At 44.3% G+C, this 19704-nt stretch overlaps 1 protein-coding gene across 6 annotated transcripts; it reads right to left on the reverse strand.

Moving 5' to 3' along the window:
- Positions 1 to 20: 20 nt before the first annotated feature.
- On the reverse strand, positions 21 to 19501 carry lrfn5b (leucine rich repeat and fibronectin type III domain containing 5b). Of its 6 annotated transcripts, XM_019345694.2 has the most exons (9): positions 19209 to 19501; positions 18986 to 19084; positions 18328 to 18454; positions 16548 to 16797; positions 8688 to 9603; positions 7724 to 7898; positions 4336 to 4669; positions 3079 to 3379; positions 21 to 2951 (listed from the first exon to the last, which is right to left on the reverse strand). In XM_019345694.2, coding segments are annotated over exons 4-9 (2418 nt in total). In that variant the 5' UTR covers positions 16550 to 16797; positions 18328 to 18454; positions 18986 to 19084; positions 19209 to 19501; the 3' UTR covers positions 21 to 2261. The 6 variants fall into 6 exon arrangements, with proteins under 6 accessions (XP_019201239.1, XP_005449787.1, XP_005449788.1 ...); XM_005449730.4 differs by lacking the exon at positions 18328 to 18454; XM_005449731.4 differs by lacking the exons at positions 18328 to 18454; positions 18986 to 19084.
- Positions 19502 to 19704: the final 203 nt, after the last annotated feature.

Raw genomic sequence — 19704 nt, forward strand, 5'->3', positions numbered from 1 at the left:
CCCCCTCACACAGTCCCCTCCCTTGCCATCTTTGTGAAGGTGGGCTGAATATCGAAGAGCCAGAGGCTGCATGGCTGGCTTACAAAGGATGCTCTCTTCTCTGTCTCCCGCACTCCGCGTCCTGTTCTGCTCTACATTCTCCCTTTACGCCGGGCTCCCCGTGCCCTCCTCCTCCTCCTCTTTTCTCGTCTCCCTCTCAGTCTACGAGCTGCTTCGCTTTCTTCTCTGCACCTCTCGCTCTCCTCTCAGTTTCTTCACCGTCACCCCCGTGACTCTCAGCCTCCAAACCCTCCTCGCCGTATTTGTTTCACAAAACCTTCCATCTTCTCCTCACTGCACCGCCTCCCCTCCTTTCTCTCCGTCTCTCTCTCTCTTTCCAGAAAAGCATCTATTATTAACACACACCTCTGGCTCTCGCCAAAGACTGAACCGAGGTTCAGGCCAAGCTCCTCAGCATTTTTAATCACCCGTAATGAGCGAGAAATAATTTAAAAAAATAAATCAGTGCGTGAATGCAGCGTCTCCGCGCGGCTCTTTCTTAACAGGTTTTCCCTACGCAAGACTTTATTATTAGAGGCACACCAGCACATTCATGTATAGCAAGTATAAATGAAAAAAAAAAAAAAAAATCAATCAGGCAGCATGAAACCACCAAAATACACCGTGAATCAGAGCTCGTATTGCAAGGGGGATAATGCACTTCATGTCAGTCCTGATATCAGGGAGTCGTTACTGTAACTGTAGAAATTAGTCATGCGCAAGTTCCCACTGCGGAGGTTGTGTTTAACCTCTCCTGCGGCAGGATTTTTTTCTTTTTTTTTGCAGAGGCTGCTGTCGGAGGGCACAGGCACGGCGCTGCTGTCAGATGACTGAAGAGATACGCAGGCGAGGGGCGTCCCCGGTGACAAGCGTGGCCTCTTTTCATCATCCGCTTCCCTCCTCTCTTTGAACAAACACAAAGGCTCAGGGCCAACTACTACTTTGGGTTGCAGAGCTCGAAGAGAACTAAGGGATTCAGCTATTATTTTGTTCGGAAACAGGGCTCTAATTGCAGGGGAAGATGAACCAGAGAAGTTGAAAATGAGATAAATCTACCCCCTCCTTTTATTTTTGTGGTGTTTTTGGTTTTTAAATCACTGGTTTATTTATACTGGTAAACATCAAACAGAAACAACAGCAAAAAACCAAGAGCAGACGTCCTCCCAGTCACCGTTTCTCTTACATTTCATTTCATTTACAATGGTTGTCATCGGCATGACACGATCACTTCAGTAAGTTAGGGGGGAAAAACACAAACAAAGCAAAAACATGAAAATGAATCATTCCCCTGGATCCACGCGTAACATCCGATTACTTCCCGCACCTTGTCACGCTGTGGGTGTTGGCTCAATCGTCGCTCAAATCAGTCATGACAGGAATCCTATCAGAGTTGAGTCTTCGTGTAATTACGTGATAAAAATGTATCGATTCAAACCGGAGGGCAGTATTAGGCTGAGTCGACTTGTGCCACACACGCACACGCACACACAAACACACACACACACACACACACACACACACACACACACAAAGAAATGCTGCATTGTGCTGTGTCTGGGGGTGGGCTGGGTGGGGATGAAAAGATAGAGGGCTGTCAGTCTACTACATTCTTTTCCTACACCTCTGGGATGTAAAGCACATTCGTAATCTCTCCAAAACCACATCCAAAGTAATTAAGACATGTCACTGTCTGCAGAGCTGGAGACAAGAATCGTGTAGTCTACAGAGATTGTATCACTTTAAGTAACAGGCAATGAGATTGTTAAGTATAATAACCCCATCCCCTGTGTGATGCTTCTGTTATAATACAGTATTGTCCAGGTTACTGCATTCGATACCACATGAACACTTATGGTTGTACCGAGATATATAGTATCTCACACAACTAAAACATGTTTTGTTTTGTTTTGTACATGAAGTTCGATTTATACATTGTTGTGCCTTTTGTCAAAGTTTGATCAAACTCTGTTATAAAGAAGACTTTGATAGGTTATAAGGTAGAAAACAAATGTGAAACATCTCCCGTAAACCCTGTGTCGCCTGCCTTCTCCCAGATATACGAGAGAAGTCTACAGGTCCTTCAACAAAGAGCACAAAAGCTCCAAAACAACAACACAAAAAACAAAACAAAAAAACCCCATGGCATAAAATCCTGTCTGCTCACCACGGGCCACAAATCCAATCCAGCAATCCAAGAGAGCGCAGGTAGCAAAACTTCAAAATCATAAAGTGCTCTCCAGAAGCCACTCAGACCTCGAGAGCTTGTCCCTGGCCCGGCGAATGTTTGTTGTGCTCTCGAGCTGCGGCAGCTCTCCGCTCATTGACAAGCTGCGTTTGGAGCGCAGGCTGGCCCCGGTTTTTGGGTAGGCCATGTAGCAGCGCTCCGCGTACGAGTCTGCATTGAACGAGTGCCTGCGGTTCACCCTCATCCGTCCTGCGGGAACAGTCATGTATTGTGGAGCGACTTGATGGGGCCGCGGACCCCTGGGGACGGCAGTCCACTTGGTGGGCTGGCCCGGTACAGCGAGAGTGATGGCTTGGGCCGTTTTCACTTCCGACGAGTTATTCCGGTTCATGTTTTCGAGCTCGACATCTGCTTCAGCTCGGCGAGCCTCTGAGGGTTTTGTCGGAGCGGTCGAATGCTTGGGTCTCGGAGTGCCCGGGGAGGCTGGGTGCCAGCTGTGACTTCCAGCTGAGGTAGAGACCGTGCAGTCAGGGACAGACGGTTTCGTGGACGCCACCACGACAGGTGTTCGCTGCTTGGCTGGCTCCGAGGGAGGCAGGGCGACACGGAGGCAGTCCTTGTCATTCTTCTCTGGCCGCAGAACCTGCTTAGAGAGGGACTTGGGAATCCCACAACCCTGTAGCTGTCCATCACTGCTCAGTGACCTAATATCCCCCATCTCTAGCGCCTGACAGGAGACAGGGAGAAGGCGAGAGCGAGAGGAATGAAAGCAAATCTATGAGACACACATTTCAATACAGACAGAACCAATAAGGATTAAAAGAACAAAATGCGAGGAATCGTCGCCCACTGACCTTATCTGCATCCCCTTGGTTACACACCCGATAACGCACAATGAGGAAGATGATAAAAGCAAGCACAGAGGCCACGATAATCCCTCCAATGATAACCACAATGGTACCACCGAGAAACTGGGACTGCATGAAATGGCATCTCAGGTACTGCGGCTCAGTGGTGAAGTGGACGCAACCAATCACCCTGGTGGCGGTGAGCGAGGTCACCTGGTCGTCATAGATGGCCAACACGCACAAGTCGTAGTGCGTACCAGCCGCCAGGTTGTTTACTAAGATGCTCTTACTGGTCGGGGGTATCATCCTGTAAAAAAAAGAAGAAGAAGAAGAAGAAAAGGCTTTGTGACTGTTCCGACATACTTTAGATTAGAGAAGGCTGAATGAAAGGAGACAGAGCAAATCAGATTATCAGCCTTATTGTTTTGTAGGGATAAAAATGACATGACAATCATTTATCTCTCAGGGGGCTATTTACGATCTGTCTAGGCATAATCTTTTGTGACATTTGATTTATTCTCTCAAACATCATTACAGATAAAAGGTTGCTTCGGTAGCTGGGGACACGCAGATCCCCCGTTTGTTCACAACATCAGGATTACAGGACGGGACACAACTCTTTAATGTCTCTTTAATTCTGTGGCCGCGGCTGATACACCATATGTGTTACTGACTTTGAAGTTCATTTAGGGAGAAAAAAAAGGGTGGTGGTGGGGGGGCAGTGGGCTATCTTGCGAAATGATCCTATCATATCACAGTGATTAGCACAAAATATGCGGTGAAAGGGTGCAGAGATGAAAGAATCCTGTGTACGCCAGTTCCTCAGATGGGCATGTGTGAAGCCTCTGATGCTTTTTTTGTAAAAACTGTGGAAGACTAGTCTTTCATCTTCCTATGAGTCCGCAGCTTAGTGCTGACATTCTGTTTTGATTTTGTTGATTAAGCATTATCAAGCCTTTGCACGTCGTAAATGACACACTCCAGCAAGGGGAGATTACGAGTCGAAGAATGAGAAGTCAGATACAGCGCATTAGTCTATCTTCCTGATAGGATTAATAGACGTCACAAATAATCGTGTTGACAGCCAGGTCCATTTCTTAATGACTAAACATCCAAAGTGATTTAGAGATTCAAAGAACACCGTGAAGGTAAAACAAGGGCCGTGGAATGCATGCATACGCTTAGATTCAGCTTTAAAGTTTGTTGGGCAGTAAGAAAAGGAGCTTTTTCTTCTAGAGCCTAACATTGTGCACATTTGCTCACCTGTATACCAATGAATCATCATACGTCCCATTATATTGGATCTGAAACATGCGGATTCCAGGAATACTCCTGTGGAAGTTGAACTTGACCAGAGCTGAGGTCGAGGTGGCCTCAGCAATTACTACTTTCTTCTCCTGGCTCGTCTTTGCATTCCCCAGAGGCACCCCTCCTGCCTCTGCCCCAGTCTTGGTCACTGTGGCGATATCTGATGAGCCGGGGTCACGTTCCTGCTCCTCGATTGTGTTATTGGTGATGTGAGGGAGTTTGGTAATGACCAGCTTTACTGCACTGTGGGCCTCTCCGGCTGGGTTGGAAGCCACACAGGTAAAGGAACCTGAAACAAAAACCAAACAGATTAACTTTCTGCCGTCTTAAATTCATCACAATGTACAAATAAGCCCTGTGGGTCATAAATGTGTAATAGAGAGCTTGGCAAAGAACCAATTACATATATTATTAGTTCCAATTTCTTCAGTTGAGTCTGTCAGAAAATGCCAATGATGATACTTATTTGTGCAACAACAACATCTACAAAAGATGAACAGTATCTGAAAGTCATGTCCTTAAGAAATAAGAGGAAAAAAACCCAGCAAAGACCCATTAGATGCATCTGGATGTTCAGCTAATCCATCTACTGTCCAAGCCAATTCTGATACACTTCAGCGGAAATGTGACTGTCAAAAAGCCCTTCTTAAGAAAGGGAAACAGGGAGAAAAGTCTGAGGTATGCCACATTACACAAGAACCGGACTGAAAGTCAGTGGCAACAGATCTTATGGAGTGCCAAATCCGAATATGTAAAATTTGTCTCAAATTTTTGACAATATAGAGGAGGTCATGAGGGAAGCACAACAGTGAGCATCTACAGCCATCTGTAAAGCATCTCTAAAACATGGTGGAGGCTCTGCATTTAGCCACTCTTGTGGATCTTCTAAACATTTGTGGATATATAAATGCTGAAAGGTACCCTAACATTTTGATCCATCATGCAATGCATGAGCCGGTGCAGTAAAAGCATAGCTAAACAGAAAAATACACACAATAGAACACTATCAGTCATGGATTGACCTCTCTGGAGCAAGAACCTCAACATTACAGAAGCAGTGTGAGATAATCAGAATAAAAGGGAAAAAACATCCAAAGAAGAACTTTGAATGTCCTTCAAGAAGCCTGGAGAACTATTCATGAAGACTACTTAAAGAAATGATAAGAAGTCGCCTAAGAGAGTTCAGGCTGTGTTTAAGAATAAAGGTGACCATACCAAACATTGACTTTCAACTTTGTTACAATTGTACAAACTCTATTTGTTCCTCATATTCTGTATTTCCATATATAATTACACTTGCTTCACTAAGTCACTGCATCTATTTCCAATTTTCCTAACCAAATATAAAGAAATGAGGAGTGGCTCAAGACATTTGCACAGTACTGTATATTCTCTGGTGCACTGTGATCATTGTACAACTTCCTCGTCTGCTTGGTGTAACGGTTGTGCAGACAAATCAGAGTGGTCACAAACAAAGCACAGAGCCATGCATACTCTCTGTGTTTCTGAATTATACATTACTCTGACCTTAGAGGATCCTCCGGCTCTGCTGATGTGAATTATAAACCAGAATAAACTGAAATGAACTGAAATGGAGGTAGTGGGCTATTTTTCACCTGCCTTTTTGTCCATTCTTTCCATCCTGTACAAATTTATGTTTGACTACATTTGTTTTTTACTGACTTTGTGTGAAAATTTCTTTGGATACAAGGCAAAAACTGCAGTTTTTCAAATGGTCCCCTGAGGCTGACTCCAAAAGGCTAGTCAGTGATAAACTCCCATGCTGAAATGCGACTATTTCCAGCAAAAACACATCAAATAAGTTGAATTTTTTTTAAAACAAAGGTTACAAAAACAGTTTCAGTCCTTCTAACTGATTTCCCCATTGATGACAACTGTGCAGTTTTCAAATTGTGCATTTTTAGGGGTCAGTCTGTGCGGACAGATGGTTGCCAAGACAGGCGGATATAGCCAGTAGCTCTCTACGGGGCTTCACCGTAAACAATTTAAATCAGTGAACTGGACCAGACTTGATGTTTATGGCGTTGGTGCTTTTCACTGCATTCTTAATGCAAATATCTGACAAATAAAAGTGCTTTCTGTTTGCCTAATTGGACTAACAGATCGTCCAAGAAGTCTGTGCTCTCGTCTCTGCGAGTCAAATTCTGGTATTTCATTTTTATGTTACTTAGCACTAATTAGCAGATATGCGATCTGTGCAAAACACCCATCCAGTCTGTTCCTTCAACAGTAGCTTTTACTTAGCACCCCCCTTCCCTCTTATTTATGGTCACTTCTGGCTTCAGACTGGAAACATTGGAAAAACATCACCTAGCTCTCTCCAAAGGAAAACAAACTCAGCCTTCCAGCCCTTATAGACTAATTAATACAAAATATCTAATCTTTCTAGTGTTGTACTTGAAAAGCCTCTGCTTTGAATCAGGACAGTTCTAAGGACTACCTCGGGATAAGTAGCCACTGTGGAAGTCCTGAGCAACTAGATATCCAATTCCAAGTTTTTTACCTAAGCAGCACTAACAGAAACTCTAAAATGATGTAATAGTCAGCCAGCGGCTGGTAATACAGCGTCACCTCTTGCTGTGGTCTTTTATTTTTCTTTCTAATCCTGTTTCGGTCTCTGCACGTTCTGTCCACATAGCTTCACTGTGGTCGACGCCTCCTATCAAACTGATGAACATTGCTAGTGAAGATTTCTAACATTTTGCTTTGATGAGTCCAAATCACATCGTGTATCTTGTGTTGCACATAAGCTCAATACAGCCTGGACTCCACTATCAGTTCACCTCTCTGAGCTTTTGTGCCATTTTTAAGGCTAGCATGGGGAGGTCTGTGTTTCATGCCAAATGCTTCACCAGCTGGAGTTTATAATGGCAGTAGCTTTTGATACTTTTGCTTGTGTGTTTGATCAGTCAACACTTACATCTAGACTAGTCACACAGCACGCCCCGTCACTCCAACTTCCATCAAAGCTAATGCAGAGACAGTACTTACACCGGCACAAGAAGCTTAAAAAAGGACCTTTAGCTTCGGCTGCTGGCGCTAGTGAACACGAATGTGTTTCAAGATGTTAGACACTGTTTCTGGAAAATTTCAAGTATCTTAAATGTTAATTGTTAACAAGTAAAAGTGTCAAAACACATTTCTTTGCAAATAGATGCCTATGACAGGAACTTTGCCACGAATCAGCATACAGGCACATCTCCACACTCAAAATGTTATCACCCGGTGTAAATACTACAGCCTTCCATGCTTATGTGCAAGCAAACAACTAATTTCGCTCGGTCAACAACACAAAAGTCCAGTCACTGCAGTGTAAACAGACCGGAGTCCTTGACAGTGCTGATTAGGATGTCCAGCGTGCCGTCGGTGTGGACTACAGCCCTGGAGGAGTTGGACATAAGGCGTCCATCAGGTGCAATCCAGTGGATAATGGGGTCAGGGTCGCCCCTAGCCTTGCAGCGCAGAGTCACACTCTGACCCTCCAAAGCTCGCAGCTCCTGAGGCAAAGGGAGGAACAGGCAATCAGAGGGAGAGCTTCTTTTAACACCAATTAGATAACAACCCTGATCAAAACTGATAAACACAAATTACACACAGAAGTACTTTTGTGCTGCACGGTGTGGCTTAGAGATTATTATTAATGCCGTTATTGATGATGCTGCGTTTCACAATCTCATTCCCTGTGAATGTAATCAGCAATTGATCATTGTCACGTTACTGAATTAACATTATTATAACGGGAAGATAATCAATGAGACAGTACATCGCAGTTCATACGCTTGAGTCCAAATATAAGTTAATTTTCTCTGCAATTATGCAAAATAGGTCTGCTGAATGTAAATGAGATGATATATCTGTAGTTCTTTGGCAAGGATTTGATCAGATAATTTTGTTTGGATGCATGAATCAAGGATTGAATCACTCCGAGCTTCCACTGTGTATTGAGAGCTGCACTGCGGCCCCATCCCCTAAACTGCAAATAGCTTTATTAAAACTAAAAACTGAAAATCTGACCAAAGAACTCCTCTAAAAACACCATCAGGTGCTGCAGTTTGATTTCATTTTTTAAGCACTTTATATTTTATGATCATTTGCAAGCTGAGTGGCCCAGATGAGTCCCACAACTCTTGTAAGAGTTCTCTGAATCACAAAGCTAATATTTGGTGTGACAGTCAAAGGCAGCAAATAGTGCAACCTTAACTAAGGCACAATCCGATGTGTGGCTCAGAGTGAAGCAGTACAGAGTATTACGTCTTAACGGTCCACAGCTTAACTTGAAGACGTACCTGAGAGTACCTGGTGATGAGAGGAGGCTCGCACAGGAACTCCTCTTCCGAAACAGTCCAGAAATAGCGTCCGGCGAGGTGTTGCGGTGAAGCACAGGTCTCCAGATCATCCTCCCTCTGCAACCTCCGCAGCCAAAGAAGCTCACAGTTACACCTCAGTGGGTTCCCCCCAAAGCTCAGTGCGAAAGATGTAGGGCCCATTTTCCCAGATGTTGCCAGGACCCCGGCTCTCTGGAAAATAGGATCAGGAGGAAGCTTCTGGAGCTTGTTGGAGGTCACATCCAATCGCTTAAGCTTCTGCAACCCAGAGAAGGTGCCCTCTGGGATGTAGCTGAGCATGTTGTGATCCAAATTGAGCGTATGGAGATTGGACATCCTCTGAATGGCCACCCAGGGGGCGCTTTCCAAGTTGTTGTAAGACAGGTCCAGCTCCTCCAGTGCTGTCAGGTCATTAAAGGCCCCGCTTTGGATGTGGGTGAGCTGGTTGTTGTTGAGGATGAGGTGGTGCAGCTTGGACATGCCGCTGAAGGTGTCGTTGTTGATGCGGGTAAGCCGGTTGCTGTCGAGGTGAAGGGCTCGTAGGTTCTCCAGATCTCTGAAGGCGTGAGGCGCGATGGAGCCAATAGTGTTCCGAGACAGAGTCAGATCCACCAGCTTGGTCATGTTTGCAAAGTCTTTGCGTTTGATGCTGGTTACAAAGTTATCCCCGAGACGCATCTCCACCGTGTGCCTGTCAATGTTAGGGGGCACAAACAGAAGCCCCTTTTTGTCACACAGTGTGGCCAAATTAGGGTTGAGCACCTGGCAGACGCAGCGTTTGGGACAGATTTGAACTTTGTGGGCCTTCACAGCCACACCGAGGACGATCAGATACACCAGGAGAGACTCCATTTGGCTTGTCATCAGGTTGATGCGCCTAAAAAATAAACGAAAGAGAGACAGAGATGATCAAACTGTTTGTGAAAACGGCACTGAGTGCAAACCCTGAGATCTATAATTCAAGCTGGGCAATCTCACATGAAAAAAAAGATCTTCTTTTAAAAAAGGAAAGAAAAATGGGCGATTCTGCTCTGCAAAGTTAAAGATTTTCCACTAGGCTGCAAACACTATTACTGTCAGCTCATAGCTCTCGTTTTTATAGCGCAAAGTCTGAGCAAGAAGCTAAGCAAATCGATGCCTGAACAAACAATAAATGCTGCACCATTAGACATGAAACTAATTAGTCACCTGCCGACTTGAGAGTGAAACATCCCTGGTAGTCTTGTAAGATTTTTGTGACAGCTCTCCTTCTAAGCCCCTACTCCTCTGATCATACTTTTTTTTTATATATATGATAATGCCAGTCCTTTTATGTTTGTGTACAGAAGGATGAAAGTCTAGACTGGCAGTCCAGGGTCTCATCAGAGTTATCCTGATATCTCCCAGGATCATATCGCCAATAGGAAGGGATGATTGGGCCCTGTGCCTCAGCGAAGATGTGCTATGCCTTGTTATTGATTTTCTCTCTTCTCTCCCTGATGCTGCTCTTACTTATGACACAGCTGAGATGTGGGGGGAATAAGGAGGGATCCATTTGATGCATCCTGAGACATTGTCAGGGATATACCGTCTCATAAAAGTAAGACTTTGGAGATCAGATGTACCAGAGCAAGAGCGACAGTAGTCGAGATTATATTTAGAACTCATTTTTTTTCTTTTTTCTTTGGTCGAACATGCAATATTCAGCCCTCTGGGTGTCCAATTACAACACACAGAAAGGGACACCAATCAAATCAAACACACAGAACAAGAGATCCAATCCCACAACCTGGGTGAAAATCCAAAGGCCGACCTTTAAATACCGAAGAGAACGGCTGATTTATGATTACAGCTTCCTGTGGTTTGCCGGTAATGCCTCTATTGTCCGTGTTGGGACTCGAAGAGTGTGCAGAAGAAAAATAAACACTTAAAAAGAAAAATCCAGCCCTAGCAGAGAGGCCTGTCAACTGAGTGCCTTCATGCTTCAAAAGATTCTGTTGCACTGGAGCGGTGACACACAACTCCCGGTGTAATAACCTTGACAGAGTGAGAATGAAGAAAATATCATAGAGTAAAGAAAACAGCAGACAGGCAGGTGTGATACCCTGCCATGCGAGGGCATGCAGTGCCTGACAGCTGGGTAAAACGTATTACAGCCCTAACGAGGAGGCAGGAACCATTCCTTTTAAAATGGGCCATAATAGGAAGGGGAGGAATGATATTGTTGGAGACAGAGAGAGAGAGAGAGCACGCTGGGTATGACATTTTCATGAACGCTGCTGATGAAGCAGCGGAGAATAAATGTCTTTTCCTGACCCATTTTTACACGGGACAACTTTACCAAATCCCACAAGATGTGTGCGGAGAGCCGCGGTGCACCGATCTGAGCTGGTGAGAAATGGACCGTGGGATCATTATTTAATGTTGTCATGACTCTCTTTAAAGAGAGCAGATGACTTCACCGTGAAGCAGTGCTGCAAAGCCGTGTGTAGTGCTTTCCAAGTATGCGTGCGGACTATCTACTTTTTATGTGCGCGCACGAGCGTGAGAGGACAGCCTGCCTAAGTGTGTTCACGTTGGTGTGCCAACCACCTTCTGCTCTGACTCTGAATGGTACGGCCTCTGGTTGTGCAATGAGGCAGAGAGGACCTGCTACTTCCAGACTCGAATGGCGCTGAAGACACGATATTGATTCACTCTGTGGAGATGAGGCTTCTTCTTTTTTTTTTTTTTTTCATGGCTGAAAACTCAGCCAAACGTGAAGAGAATGGTTGCAACAGTAATCTCTACAAAATTTGTTCTGTGAGGACAAAAGGACAGCCGCTCACTGCTTAGATGGGCCAGGAAATATCTCTTACTGTCTCCTCAATTTGCATTTAATTACTGGTCTTCCACAGAGATTTGCATAACAGGTTGCACTCATCAGGTACATGAACAAATAAGTAGATGATCAATCAATGTATTCATCAATCACGCACTTCATCTTCAAATGTCAACCTCCCCCCCAAAACCTCCCAGAAAATCATTATCCACTAGGTCGGCCTGTTCATTATAGTGGAGCGACTTGGGAGGGCCACAAATAAACAAGAAAACAGATAATCTAGTGATGCATTAACCATAATCTCCTTCTTAGTCAATCAACTGTTCGTTTACTACCTCCGAGCAGGTCTTTTCACCCTTGGAGAACAGAACAGACTGACAGCACACTCCCACACATACGCACACACACCAGTGGGTGGATTTGTGCCTAATAGAGCCAGATCACTACACAACAACCCCCCTTCCTCATCCCCAGCTATAGAGACACATTCATGTGCAGCAGCAGCAGCAGCAGTAGCAGTTAACAGTAGGAGAGGGTATCTATAGCCTCCCTGGGGTAGCATTGGCCAAGAAAAACCTTATGCAGCATGCTGCATGCCAATCCGGCCGGTGAGGTCATGGGGGATATGTTTTCAGATGGTCTAACTTATGCTGGAGCTCATGTGAGAAAGCCTCTGCAATCCGCGTCTGGGCAGGAAATCAGGGAAAGCATCCCTGCGAGGAGGGGAAGATAATGAGATGAAGTCTGCCAGCGTCTCCACGCAGGTCGGCACAACGGCAGCGGCGGCGGTGGCATCTCGGGAGAGTCTCACCTGAGTTAGCCGGTGGGAGGTGGTGAGGGTGGAGAGGCCGGACATTTGCTACACTGCCAAATACATATATATATATATATATATATATATATATATAAGCTGTGTTGTGTCAAGGAGGTAAACTGATGCTGCAACGTGACGGTAAAACGGTATCGACAAAACAGTGAAACAGCTCCTCATCCTGCCTGCTTTTATGAGAGCAAATGGAGCCGCAGCATCTGCTGAAGTGGATCATATTTGGACTGAGCTAGTAGAAATTCTATTTTGTCGGGTAAACGCTTGTGTAGCTCAGAGCAGCAGACCAAACATTGATGCTACGAAGGACCATCGAACTCACTAACACATGTGAATGTGGCCATGTGCTGTGACACCCTGTCTTCCTTTCGTTTTTCTTTTTTTTCCTACAGAGTCTGCAAATGTTAGAACGTGATAGCTCTTTGGGTGACAGCCTTGATGCCATGGCAACACAGCAAACGTCAGTTTTAGGGTGAGATGTAATCAGTGGCTGATTTTTTTTCTTCTTCAGATAACCTAATATTATTTAGAACAAAGAGTCCTCTCTGAAGGAAAAGGACCTTGACAACTCTTTTGCTTGAAGGCCAGAGCAGACCCACTGTAGCATTTCTGATGAGGAGATTGTGCACTCAGCTAATTCTGGATTGAATTGGATTTTTTTTCCCAGTCTTGCACGTAATAAAAGCCAAAATGACTTGATGGGGAAATCTGACGCAGATTAAATGATTTCTCAGCCCGTGAGTGCATGTCTATCCATCCACATGCGTGCCAGACGGACGGCATACTAAGCAGACCCCGCTGCATCAACAGAAGTGCAGTTCATCAGCATTTACATCACCTTCTTGTAATTTTTCCCCCTTCATCACAAGAAATTCACCTTGATACACTAGACACCTCGTGACCGGGGCGTATAAGCACTTTGCATATTCTTCTTTGAGCATTTCACTGAAGCAGGTGACAGATTTTAAATTCTGATCACCGATTTGTGATCTTAATTCTTGCACCGTTGCGACGTGCCCTGAAGTGATGGGCTTATGACCTGGGATTGTCTTCTGGTAGACAGGGAACGCAGAATCCTCAAACACTAAGTCTGAATATCAATGTGGCCTCCTCAAGTTGAATATTCTGCATACATACCAGCAGGTGTGCAGATACTTACATCTGTCAGTTCCAAAGTGAATTTCGGTTAAAGGAAGTGCAAAAACACTTCTATTGGTGACAGCACGACTCCCTCATGTTATCATTTACATGTGTGTGAGGGGAAGGGGGGGCAGCCATCAGCCATAATGAGATCTCTGCACCTTCTGACTCATTTTCCTTCTTTCAAAGACCCCCAGGATACTAGATTTCTACCTCATGTAGCAGCACTAGCCAAATTGTCTTTAAAAAAAAAAAAAAAAAAAAAAAAGCTTAATAATGCATAAATCTCCTTTACCTTATTAAGTTGTGCAACCATAAGGCATCTCTCACATACTACACATTTTAAGCAGGTGTGCAAGTTTGTGTGAGCCATATCTCAGTTTCAGATCTGAATGCAAGCACTTCTCCAGTGGGGGAAAAAAGCTACACAAAACCTAATTTGTGGGGAGAAAAATTTGGGTCAGTGAGTATGGAGCTGGTCTGCAGAAAAGCCCGGGTGTTGAAGAACCACACATCACTCCTCCTCCGTCAGTGAAAGGAAGCAGCACATAAGCACCAACATTTGAGTGCATTCACAGAGCACAGAGAGCAAATAGAAGCAGCAAAATGAGGCGTGGGCCTTGTTTCACTGGTGTAGCAGTTACAATAATGCCTCGGGTACTCATGGATAATAAGATACGTGATAACTAACACTCCTCACTAGACAGGACCATTATACCTCATCCTTTATAAAAAAAAATCACTAGGACCATTTCCCCCACACCACCACCACCTCCTCATCCCACAGACTTATGATCCTGTTATCAGTTTCGGCTCATTTAGACTTTATCACAGCTTAATTACTGATGAGGAATTTGCATATCAATTATGGGTTTGACCAGAGCACACCAGAGACAAATCTCTCTAAAACACACAAGAAAACACAAAACACATGCAATAAATCAGCCTTTTCCTGCACATGAATCACAGCCACCACGGCCATTATTCTCAGTTTCACCTGTATCAGAGGGGAGGAAAATAGCAGCACCGAACACATACAAGTGGATGCTAAAAATAATTTTCTTTATAAAATGTTCCTCCGCGTGTGAGGAGATTTTTTTTGACCTTGCGGTACAGGTCCTGGGCTGGTGGGGTTACAGCCACAACCCATGTCACAAGGGAAAATCTGAGCGCATTCAGACGAGTCCTAAGAGAACTACTTCAAGTCAATATTTCGCTTCTTGAAAGACAGACTCCGCAAAAGAGTTCAGAGGCTCCAATTCACACCAAAGGCAGCCTGTAAAATACTGATTTTTATTATTTTACCTTGTGGCTGAAACATGGAGCCAAGTCACAGGAGGGTGGGTTTGAGCTTATTTCCTCCCAAGGGGGCTGGCGGCATACTGAGAGTAGCTTGCCTTAAAAAAATGTGCCGCCTGGAGATAATTCAGGTGTCCCGAAACACGCGTCTTGGTTCCTACAGCATGTGACGGCCTGCGAAACCAGCGATGCCCTTCAAGAAATCCATAACCAGCAGATAAAGGACGGCTCCTTTGCGATCCTGTGTAAGCGGTAAAATGTTACTCTAATTCCCCCTATCGAAAAAAAGGACTAGAGCACAGGCAAACCCCCCAAACAAACAGGAAAAAAACCCCACACACAAGCTGAAGGGTCCCGGCGTGGCTCTGAGGCTGCAGCTGTGTAGGGATCGTCTCTACTGCGCATCCGCCTGGATGCAGCTCCAGAAGAGAAAACGCCTCTATAGCTTTGTAGCGACGGGCAGCTTTAACATCTACAGCAGCGCTGTGAGGGACTGCTGCTGCTGCCGTTACTGTGCTCAATCCAGCCAGATGTTCGTATCGCTTTCACGGGCTTTCGCCGGCGACGCAGGGTTCAGTGTGAGTTAATCCAGATTGACTGAAGGGTTGCTGCCGTAATATATCCCTCCCCTTCCCCTTCCCCTCCTTACTGCCCCCGGACTACTGTCAACCACCGACCCGGCTCCATTTCTGACCAGAGGTGTTGTGCTCGGAATGGTAATCGGTGCGCTCTGAGCTGCACAGAGACCATTTGTGTGCACAGACAGATGCAGTGCCTCCCAGCCTATCTCACAGGCAGGCATCATCATTTATTCATGGAGACTGAACTCTGCTGCACGAACGTTGAGTCGATTGAGCTTATGATATTCTCTAAGAATTCAATTTGATTAAATGAAGAAGAAAAAAATATGGGGCTGAGATGCTGATGCAGATTCAGACATGCAGGACATGAAGGCTAAGTAAGCCAGGCAACAACAAGTAGCCCGTAGGCTTAAACAAGACTGGTATTGAAAAATCCATCCATTCCCTTGGATCAAACCTCTGCTGCTGCAGGTGCTTCTAGTGGGTGAAAGCCAAAAATAGGCTATAGCTGAACAATGCTGCATGTATTACATAGATTATTGGCAAGAAAGTGTTGAGTTGGCTGAAAGAGAAAGGCCCGGCTCCCCCGTGGGTCTGCTTGGCGCTGGACCCATCCCTATCTGATGCATTGATCCTATGGCCTTTTGTGCAAGTTGGCAAAGTAGCCTATATGTGCACAAGTGTATTCAAGTGCAGCAGCACTGTAGTTTTCTTGGACTTGCTGGTTTTTGTTTTTTTTTTTTGCTCCTGTAAGAACAGTGACCTATACCACCCCAGGGCCTTACAGCACTTTGAAATAGGTGTTTGTTGTCATCCAGAAGAATTACCCTGAGGATCTCTACTCTAGATCAATAACTCCATCCAGTTACAACACACCCACTTGAGATCAATATGAATAGCCTAAGTGGTTTAAGCATTCACTGTTATCCAGAACTGGAAGGGCATGAGCTTTTTGGACCACGTGTGTGTTTGTGCACGAACTGTACATGTATGAAAACATGTCACACTATGACTTTATTGTCTCAAGAGATTTGCAGAATCAATGCATCCTTGTGAGCATGATTTTTTTTTTTAAACCAGCCACATCAAGAACATGTTAGCATTTTGCTGGTGGGAAGTGTTAATGTCAAGCTTGCATCATGAGCTCACAGTTGGTGATATGAAATGACACTGACATGTCTTAGGCTTTTTGTGATGGGCTCCTTTACTGTTGTGATTCAGACTTTCCTTCTTTGCTTTTCTTTCTTTCTTTCACCGGTGCATGTCCCTCAGGAACCGCTGGTATGTGAGGCTGTCCACCCGCTCGCCGGTCCGGCTCTTTTTCTCCAAAAACAGGCCCACGGTGTCCCGTGGAGGGTCAGCGATGCTGCGACTCCACAGGGTCTCTGTGATCCCCAGCAGCTCACGCACGCATGCAGAGATGACCTGCAGGGTACACAGCGGGATTTAAGAAAGCACGCAATATGTTTACATTATCCAACCTTATTTAATAAAGTTGTCCCACTGAGAGGGAGAGGAGAGTCTTGTATAACAGGGAGAAAGGTTACAGGGTTACACTCATAAAAACTGATGTATCAAATGACTTACGGGTTAAACCAAAAAATAATTATGACTTAACAGCTTCTTTGCTGAGACTATTTTTCTCCATACCCCTCATTATCAGTTTACGCTTCCTGGGAGTTTAGCAGAGTTGAATGGCACATTTAGCCAATTTAGTTATGACCCCAGAAATACAGATTAGAAAAAACAGTCACTGTAACTGTAAACAGCCTATATGTGATAGAGCTGATCTGAGTGTGTTTTCTGGCAGTGATGTTTACAGCACACGCTTTAATTGGATGTCGCGCTGCTCCAAGAAAAAAAAAGAAAGCCAAACATGTGCTGTTATTTTGTGCTGCTTCCAGTCAACTTGTAGTAGTGCATACTGCAGAGACTTCTAACACAACTGAAGGTGGTTATAACAGTTATTTTCAACACTGTTTTCTGGCTTTTTATGTGTTATATTGTCAAAGAAAGATATAACGCCTTTATAACCTCCCACCACATCTTAAGGGGGATCAATTACACCTTTACCCATGTTTTAACCTATATAAAGGGGATAATATATGTATGAGTAATCCCTATGAACCTTTAGAGTGCTCTAGGCTTTTTCTGATCTTGGCTCTGTACGATAGCAGTGGGACAGGATGTTCTCAGTATGGCCATCCGAGGCCTTAGATGATAGGAAAGATGGATGCAGTCACTGTGATGTCAACTAGAACATTTTCACCCTCATCATGTTGGTGTTTTGAAGCCAGCTGTGACTGGAGAGGGATTTGTTTGACTGAGAAACCAACTTATCACTGACAATTTGTCAGGCAACTTCCTTGAAAATCCTTCTTTCTTACTTTTACACAGAATCTTTTTTACAAACTGGATGTCATGGTTTATTCAAAATGATCTGAAACAAGGGACTGAGTCCTAAAACTCATCAGGAAAGAACTGATACATTCTATTTTCCCATAGACTTCTATACAACTAAAACCTTTTTTGAAGCTGCCCCCTTTTACTGGTCATTTGCTGGTCATTAAAATATATAAAATTAATTGCATTAAATAGTTCACTTTTTAGACTCAGAAGCTGTCTCAATCTTTGATACTATCTACACTCAATCAATCAGCCAATTAAGTGGCAGCAATTTAATGCATTTTAGGCATATAGACATGGTAAAGATGACCTGCAGAAGTTCAAGCTGAGCGTGGTTGTTGGTGCCAGAAGGGGCTGGTCTGACTTTTTCAGAAACTGCTGATCTAATGGGGGTTTTTCTGGACAACCAGAGAATGGTCCAAAAAGCGAAAATGTTTTGCTGATATAAGAGGTCAGAGGAGAAGGGCCAGGCTGCTATGAAGCTATGAAGGTAACAGTAATACCAAACTCATTACAATAGGGAGCAGAAGAGCATCTCTAAATGCACACCATGTTGAACCTTGAAGCAGACTGGTTACAGCAGCAGAAGACCACACCAGGTGCCACTCCTGTCAGCTAGGACCAGGAAACTGAGGCTACAATTCTCATGGCATTACCAGAACAGGACAACAGAAAGCTGGGGGGAAAACATAAGAAATATGAGTGTTAGGCAAACAGATCTGGCTTTCGAGCTAGGCAGCCCTACCCACTTGCTGCTCATACCATTTGTATATGAGTGCCAGCCATTCAGAGGAGGAAAGATGGCTGTTTCAGAGAGAGGGTGACCTTAAAGACTGTGCTAATACGCAGTATAAGATAAATACGAATTTGCGTAACCCGCGAATGCGTTAGAAGAATCTAACAATAAAATTATGGAGCGTTAACTTAGCACGACAGATCCCCTTTAAGTGATGTGTCACCAACCCTTTGTGTTTTTAAATGCAAAATCTGACTCTATTAAACCAGATGTCAAATTTTAATACAAATTAGGGCAAGGTGATAAAAATGGCGTTGCTTATTTTAGCATCTCATATTACTTACTTGTTAGGTTGAATGCAGTAGTACAAACACTGAGCAGTACTCATTCTGTTGAAACGCCCTTGAACACACGTTTGAAATGCTAAAAGCACTTCAGCCAACAACTAGAACTAATGCCTCTTTTTAATACCTGCATGTGTTTAAAATCTGTGACTCCCAGTCTTGGCAAGTAGATGCAATTCACGTAAATAAGCTTTCTTCCACTTATGAGGTTGTCGGTGAAACATGCCTGCGACAGAAACACGTGATAAAGTGAGAAGTTTAAGAAGTGAACTGCTTTAATGGAGGCTAACAAGCTTCTTTTTTTCAGTTTTTCAATGTTGTCACTTAAGGTCAGGTCAGGTTTAACTTACTTTATATTGCGGAAATCCTAAAGACTCAATCCATCTCGCAACATCATGACAATCCCACTGTAGGAACTCCATGTTGCCTCTAAGCATGTTGCCATGGAAACTGTTACATGGCACTAGGTGTTAATAAGCGTTTACTTCGAAACATTTTTGTAAAATCACTTTTATTATTATTTTGTCCTAAGAAAGTGCCGGGCCTTGCATTTACGGCAAGGGACATCTTTAACACAGAAGTTTGAAAACTGTTTTTTCCTTATCCTTTTTTTTCCAGGATCAATCGACGACTCGACGGCTATGGCTTTGTTTTTCTCGCCACAGCCAATCAGTGTCTCGTAATTTAGGGCTGCTGGTATACCGCGCAGAACGATTGGCTTTTAAGTTAAGTATATCCCGCCCACACTGAAAGGAATCAGCGAAAGGTTGCGCGCGCAGTTTTCGTTGATCCACAAATTATCCGCATTGGTTCTCCTCGTTCACATCCACACCAGGGAAAGGTTGT

Source organism: Oreochromis niloticus, linkage group LG15, assembly GCF_001858045.2.
Source record: "Oreochromis niloticus isolate F11D_XX linkage group LG15, O_niloticus_UMD_NMBU, whole genome shotgun sequence".
Classification (NCBI taxonomy): domain Eukaryota; kingdom Metazoa; phylum Chordata; class Actinopteri; order Cichliformes; family Cichlidae; genus Oreochromis; species Oreochromis niloticus.

What these genes read in the sequence shown, in the direction of transcription:
- lrfn5b (XM_005449731.4), bottom strand. An exon ending in GATGATTCATTGGTATACAG is followed by an intron (nt 3,380 to 4,335) that starts GTGAGCAAATGT and finishes TTTTTTTTACAG; the next exon opens with GATGATACCCCCGACCAGTA. An exon ending in ACCAAGGGGATGCAGATAAG is followed by an intron (nt 2,952 to 3,078) that starts GTCAGTGGGCGA and finishes GTCTCCTGTCAG; the next exon opens with GCGCTAGAGATGGGGGATAT.